Here is a 7,469-nt window from a genome sequence, read left to right as displayed (position 1 = left end):
GTTGCTCTCATTCAACTGATAATCGCCATCCAAACAAGTCTGGGAAAACTGTGTGGGTAAGGGTCCCAGCCTTGCTAGCCCCTACAGGTGCAAGGACCTTGCCAGCTTACATCTGGCCCCCAACAATTTAGGACCCCTCAGTGGATGTCTGACTGTTGGCCCTGCAGAGATGGGGCCTACACCAGCAGTCTGACATCCCTCTCGCAATCCAGGACCTCTGGCTCCTAACTGCTCGCCTGCCTGCCTGATCGTCCCTAACACTTGCCTGCCTGCCTAATTGTCCCTAACTGCCTCTGCTTGCTGGCCTGATCACCCCATAACTGGTCTGCTGCCAGCCTGGTCGCCCCATAACTGCTCCCCTGCCAGCCTGGTCGCCACCTAACTGCCCCGCTGCCATCCTGATCGCCCCCCAACTGCCCCCCTGCTGCCCTGGTCACCCCCTGACTGTCCAGAAGGAAGTCGGATGTCCAGAAGATGTCCACTCAACCCGGCCTAATTAGCATGTTATCCTTTTATTAGTATAGATCTTATGAAACTATAAATCAGATATTAATGTTGATTTACTATCTTTATAGACATCTATATGTCTATTTAATAGACATCTACCAGGTGTACTGGTTAATAATGCATATTTTTTCAATAGATGGAGTTACACATATGTTGATATATATGCGATTTGATATTTATGCTATTTTGTTGTATTGACAACAAGCTTCTAAACTTCCTATGTCAAATTTTCTGAAGGTGTTAACATCATAGATATTTTTATGCTAAAAAATGTCAAATTTCATGCCAAAAAAAGAGCATTTGCAGGAAGTTTTAATTTATTACTTTATTTCGAAGAGAAGTGCTGCTGAAGCTTACGAGAAGTTTATGGTGAACATGTTCCATCTCAAGATACTTGTGAACTCTGGTTTAAATGCTTTAAAAGTGATGATTTCTCTGTGAAAGACAAAGAACGTCCAGGTCAACTGAAAAAGTTTGAAGACCAACAATTACAAGCATTATTGGATGAAGATGTGTGTCAAACTCAAAAACAACTTGCAGAAAGATTAAACGTTGCTACCGAAGGGAGGAGGAGGGAAGGGCTTGCCCTGCGCAGGACTAAGTTCTATCAGGGTCCCAGTGGGCAAGAGCAGTAAGGGTTCTTTACTGCTTGTCAGCCAATCAGCTTCCTCAGGAACGCCTGCAGCTGGTCCTCATCCTTGATGCCCAGAAACCAGGTGCAACAGTTAAGAATGCGGATTTTTTTCAACAGATAGAGTTACACATATGTTGATATATATGCGATTTGATATTATGCTATTTTGTTGTAATGCTCCTTCAGATTACCACTTGTTCCGATCAATGGCACACTCACTTTTTGAGCAGCACTTCAAAATGTATGAAGAAGTGGAAAATTGGGTCTCTGAATGGTTTCCCTCAAAACAAGAAAAGTTCTATAGGGATGGTATCCACAAATTACCTGAAAGATGTGGGAGATGTGTAGCTAGTGATGGACTTTACTTTGAATTAAGCACTTTTGATGATTCTCTTGAAATTATGGGTTTTCTTTGATTACAAAATCTGCATTATTAACTGGTACACCTGGTATATGGTTATTAAATTAGTTGTACAGTATTGTTTAAATGCCATTAAATAACTTTTACTCCCCTTCTCCCCCCCATATAGCGTAAAAGAGCAGTGGACCTGAATGTTAAAATCTTGGATTTGAGTAGTACATTTCTTATGGGAGCCAACTTTCCCAACAAGATTGAGAAGCATCTCTTACCAGAACACATTCGCCAGAACTTTGTACTTGCTGGAGATCATGTAATTGTTGATGGTCTACATGCAGAATCACCAGATGACTTGGTATGTGTATTCCATTTTCTTATAGTTCAGATCCCATTTGTGTGCTGCTACTGTCTTAAACCAAGCCCAGATTCAGTGATAATATAATACTACCATTACAAATACTTCAGTGTTGCTAAAATTTTTAACTTTGGGATTATTAATTCCATAAATGGTTTGAATGATGAAAATGGTTTAATTATTCATGTCTTATGAAGAACTCAATTTTAAAGTATGATAAATAATAATGATTTTCTTTTTTAAATCCTCACCTAAGGACATGTTTTTACTGATATTAGAGAGAGAGGAAGGGAAGGAGGGAAGGAAAAGAGGGAGGGAGGAAGAGAGAGAGAGAGAGAGAGAGAGCGAGCGAGAGAGAGAGAACATCCATGTGATAGAGAAATGTCAATCGGTTGCCTCCCACACATGCTCCGATAAGGGATCAAACCCACAACCTAGATATGTGCCCTGACCAAGAGTCGAACCCACATTTTGGTATACAGGACAATGTTCCAACTGACTGGCCACCTAGCTAGGGCTGAACTACAGATTTTTAATGCCTATTAGTCATCACTTCACCTGGTTAAAGGTGCTTTATGGCACATGGGTTACATACGATTTTGTCTCACCATACCCCAACAGAGAACTGTAGTCAAATATGTTGTATCTCATACTAGTTTATGAGTCTCAAAGCTTTACTTACCTTGTGCAAACCATTTTATTTTTATAGCTAGGATCACTTGAAGAATAAAGTGGTGAGAGTTCGCCTATATTATTACTGCATAGGCTATATATTTGTATCATGGTATTTATATTTTTTATCATTTGCTGTTTAAATATAGGTGCGAGAAGCTGCTTATAAAATTTTCCTTTATCCCAATGCTGGTCAATTGAGATGTTTAGAAGAATTGCTCAGGAACAGAGATCTTCTGGCAAAGTTAGTAGGGTATTCTACATATTCACACAGAGCTCTCCAAGGAACAATAGCTAAAAATCCAGGTAAGCCTGTTTATCCAACTTTTAATGACAAAATAGAATTTTTATGGAACTGGACTTCTGACCTTAAAGGTTTTTCTTTGAATTATTTTGAAATATAGTTGACATACCATATTATATTAGTTTCAGGTGTACAACATAGTGGTTCAGTGATCACCATAATAAGGCTAGTAACCATATGTCACCATACATAGTTATGATATTGTGTACTCTATTCCTTATGCTGTATATTATGTCCCCATGACTTATTTTACAACTGGAAGTTTGTGTTTCTTAATTTTCTTTCCCTTTCCCACCCACCTTCCTCTGGCAGCTATCAGTTCTCTGTATCTATGAGTGTATTTCTGTTTTGTTTTGTTGTTCTTTTTTTTAGATTCCACATATAAGTGAAATTACACAGTATTTGTCTTTCTCTATCTGACTTATGTCAGTTATTATAATAATCTCTAGGTTCATCCATGTTGTCTAAAATGGCAAGATTTCATTCTTATTTTTATAGCTTAGTTATATTCCATTTTATGTACCACAACTTTTTTTCTGTCCACTCATCTATTGATGGATATCTAGGTTGCTTCCATGTCTTGCCTATTACAAACAACTAGAAGCCCGGTACACAAAAATTTGTGCACTCGGGGGGTCACTCAGCCCGGCCTGTGCCCTCTCATAGTCTGGGAACCCTCAGGGAATGTCCACCTGTTGGCTTAGGCCTGCTCCTTGTGGGATTGGCCCTAAGCTGCCAGTGAGACGTCCCTCTGGCAGCCCGGGAGCCCTTGGGGGATGTCCACTTGCCAGCGAGGAGCAGGCCTAAACTGCAGTCGGACATCCTTGGCGCTGCTGAGGAGGTGGGAGAGGCTCCCACCACCACCGCTGTACTGGCAGCCGTCAGCCTGGCTTGTGGCTGAGCAGAGCTCCGTCTGTGGGAGTGCACTGACCACCAGGGGCCAGCTAGGGGCTGATGGCTGTTTTCAAGCTCCCTACACCCCCTTCAGCATGGGGGTCCCCACGGGGGTGCCTGGCCAGCCTGTGTGAGGGGCTGATGGCTGTTTGCAGGCTGGCCACAGCCCCCAGCCACCCAAGCTCCCAGTGGAGGCTGGCTGGAAGTAGGTATCAGGGTTTTTATTTATCTTCTATAATTGAAACTTTGTTGCCTTCAGTGGAGGCTACAGTGGGCCATGGCAGGTGCGAAGCTTGGCTTCCTCCATCACCGGGTCAACCAAGCCTCCTGCTTGCTCCAGCTCCCTGGCTGCCAGCCGCCATCTTTGTTGGGTTATTTTGCATATAGTCACTCTGATTGGCTGGTGGGCGTGGCTTGGGCATGGCGGAGGGGTGGTCAGTTTGCATGTTTCTCTTTTATTAGATTAGCTGCTGGTGTGAACATAGGGGTGCATATATCTTGAGTTATGGCTTTTGTTTTTGTCAGATGTATGCACAGAAGCGGAATTGCTGGGTCATATGGTAGTTATATTTTTAGTTTTTTGAGGAATACCCATACTATTTTCTGTAGTGGTTGCACCAGTTTACATTCCCACCACGGTGAATGAGGGTTCCCTTCACACCCTCAACAACACTTGTTATTGGTTGTCTTTTTCATAATAACCATTCTGACTAGTGTGAGGTGATATCTCATTGTGGTTTTAACTTTAATTTCCCTAATGATTACTAATGTTGAGCATCTTTTCATTTATCTGTTTGTTATCTATATGTCTTCAGCCCATTTTTTTTATTGGATTTTTTGTTTTTGTGATGTTGAGGCTTATGAGTTCTTTATATATTTTAGATACTAGAGGCCCGGTGCACAAAATTCGTGCATGGTGGGGATGGGTGGGTGCTCCCTCAGCCGGCCTGCAACGACGCCAGAGTCCCTCGCCCCAGCCCCCAATCTGAGGCTCCTCCCATCCCTCTGCGGCTGGTGCCCCTCCCTAATGATTACTACTCCCTCCACGCAGCCAGTGTGGCCTCCACTCCCCTCCCCTCCCTCCGCACAGCCGGGGTGCGGACGCTGGCCTTGTGTTCCTGGGGTGATTTTGCCTGCGTCCCGCCCTGGCCTCTATGGGCTCCACCATCTTTGTCATAGAGTGATGGTTAATTTATATATTACTCTTTTATTAGATAGGATCAATCCCTTATTGGATATATTGTTTGCAAATACCTTATCTCATTCAGTAAGTTGCTTTTTCATCTTGTTAATGATTTCCTTCACTTTGCAAAACCTTTTTAGTTTGATATAGTCCCATTTGTTTATTTTTGCTTTTGTTGCCTTTGCCTGAGTAGATATATCCAGTAAGTTATGGCTAAGGCCAATGTCAAAGAATTTTCTGCCTATGTTTTCTTCTAGTACGTTTATGGTTTTGGTCTTACATTTAATTCTTTAATCCATTTTCAGTTTATATTTGTATATGGTATAAGAAAATGGTCTACTTTTGGGTTTTGGTTTTTTTTACATGTATTTGTCCAGTTTTCCCAACACACTTACTAAAGAGACTGTCTTACCCTATTATATATCCTTACCCCTTTTGTTGTTGATTATCTGACCATATATAAGTGTGTTTTTACTTTTGGGCTCTGTTCTGTTCCATTGATCTACATGTCTGTTTTTGTGCCAGTACCATACTGTTTCTATTAATATAGCTTTGTGGTTTAGTTTGAAATCAGGGAGTGTAATATCTCTAACGTTCTTTCTCAAGATTTCTTTGGCTACTCAAGGTCTTTTGTGGTTCCATATACATTTTAGGATTATTTGTTCTAGTTCTGTGGAAAGTGCCATAGGTATTCTGATAGGGATTGCATTGAATCTGTAGATTGCTTTGGGTAGTATAGACATTTTAACAATATTAATATCTCTAATCCATGAGTATGGTTTATCCTTCAATTTCTTTCATCAATGTGTCTTAGTTTTTAGAGGAGGGGGTCTTTAATTTTTTTGGATACATTTATTCCTAGGTATTTTTGCAATTGTAAATTGGATTTTAAAATATTTTTTTGTGTAGTTTATTATTTGTCTTTAGAAAACTAATTTTCTATTCTGCAACTTCACTCAATTTATTCACTAGTTCTAATAGTTTTTTTGGAGGTAAACTTTAGAGTTTTCTATGTATAGCATAATATCCTCTGCAAATAGTGACAATTTTACTTTTTTCTTTTCAATTTGGATGTCTTTTATTTCTTTTTCTTCTCTGATTGCTGTGTCTAGGACTTCCAATAGTATGTTGAATAAGAGTGGTGAGAGTGGGAATCCCTGTCTTGTTCCCGGTCCTAGAGAAAAAGCTTTCAGCTTTTTACCGTTGAGTAATGTGTTACCTGTGAATTTGTCTGTGAATATGGCTGTTATTATGTTGAGGTATTTTTTTTCTATACTAACTTTCTTGAGAGTTTTTATCATAAATGGTTGTTAAATTTTGTTGAATACTTTTTCTGTGTGTCTTGAGATGATCTATAATTTTTATTCTTAAATTTATGTGGTGTATCACATTGATTTTCAGGTACCATCCTTGAATTCTGGAACAAATCCCACTTGATCGTGGTGTATAATCTTTTTAATGTATTGTTGAAAATCAGTTTCCTAATGTTTTGTTAATAATTTTTGCATCTATATTCATTGGTGATATTAGTATGTAATTTTTTAATCTTTTTTAAAAATTTTATTGTTGAAAGTATTACATATGTCCCCTTTTTCCTCCCATTGACCCCCACCAGCCTACCCCAGGCTCTCACCTCCCATTATCTGTATTCATGGGCTATGCATATGTATACACAAGTTCTTTGGCTGATCACCTCCCACTCACCCACCCTCCCATGCATTCCTTCCAAGATGTTGCACTCTGTTCCATGTTTCCGTGTCTCTGGATCCACTCCGTTCATCAGTTTATTTTGTTCATTACATGCCACATATGAGTGAGATCATGTGATACTTGCCTTTCTCTACTGGTTTATTTCACTTATTATAGTACTCTCTAGGTCCCTCCTTGCTGTCTCAAAGTGAAAGAGATTGTTCTTTTTCACTACTGCATATATTCTATGGTACCAATGTACCACAGCTTTTTTATCCACTTGTCTACTGATGGGCTGTTCCAGATCTTAGCTATTGTAAATTGTGCTGCTATGAACATAGGGGTGCATGCATTATTTCTGATTGGTGTTTCAGGCTTCATAGGATATATTCCTAGAAGTGGGGTCACTGGGTCAAATGGCAGTTCCATATTTAATTTTTTGAGGGAACTCCATACTGTTTTCCATAATGACTGCACCAGTCTGCATTCTCACCAGCAATGTACTAGGGTTCCCTTTTCTCCACATCCTTGCCAGCCAGCACTTGTCATTTGTTAAATTGTTGATGGCAGCCATTCGAACTGGTGTGAGGTGATTCCTCATTGTTGTTTTAATTTGCATCTCTCTCATGAGCGGTGACTTTGAGCATTTTTTCATATGTCTTTTGGCCTTCTGTATGTCCAATTTGGAGAAGTGTCTGTTTATGTCCTTTGCCCACTTTTTAATTGGATTGTTTGTCTTCCTTTTGTTAAGTTGTATGAATTCCTTATATATTTTAGACATTAACCCTTTATCAGATGCATCATTGCCAAATATGTTCTCCCATACAGTGGGCTCCTCTTTTTTTTTTTTTTTTTTTTCTAGTTTTCTCAGCA

At 40.0% G+C, this 7,469-nt stretch overlaps 1 protein-coding gene across 1 annotated transcript in view; it reads left to right on the top strand.

Moving 5' to 3' along the window:
• Window positions 1-7,469, top strand: part of MIPEP (mitochondrial intermediate peptidase) — a 94,213-nt gene that overhangs the window by 30,535 nt on the left and 56,209 nt on the right. The window contains exons 7-8 of the mRNA XM_015563309.1: window positions 1,672-1,854; window positions 2,676-2,832. Coding sequence (XP_015418795.1) covers window positions 1,672-1,854; window positions 2,676-2,832 — 340 coding nt within the window. The remainder of the gene's footprint in view (window positions 1-1,671; window positions 1,855-2,675; window positions 2,833-7,469) is intronic.

This window comes from Myotis davidii, unplaced genomic scaffold (assembly GCF_000327345.1).
Source record: "Myotis davidii unplaced genomic scaffold, ASM32734v1 scaffold859, whole genome shotgun sequence".
Taxonomy (NCBI): domain Eukaryota; kingdom Metazoa; phylum Chordata; class Mammalia; order Chiroptera; family Vespertilionidae; genus Myotis; species Myotis davidii.
The sequence above is the reverse complement of the archived record's forward strand: the minus strand, read 5'-3'. Positions and strand labels throughout refer to the sequence as shown.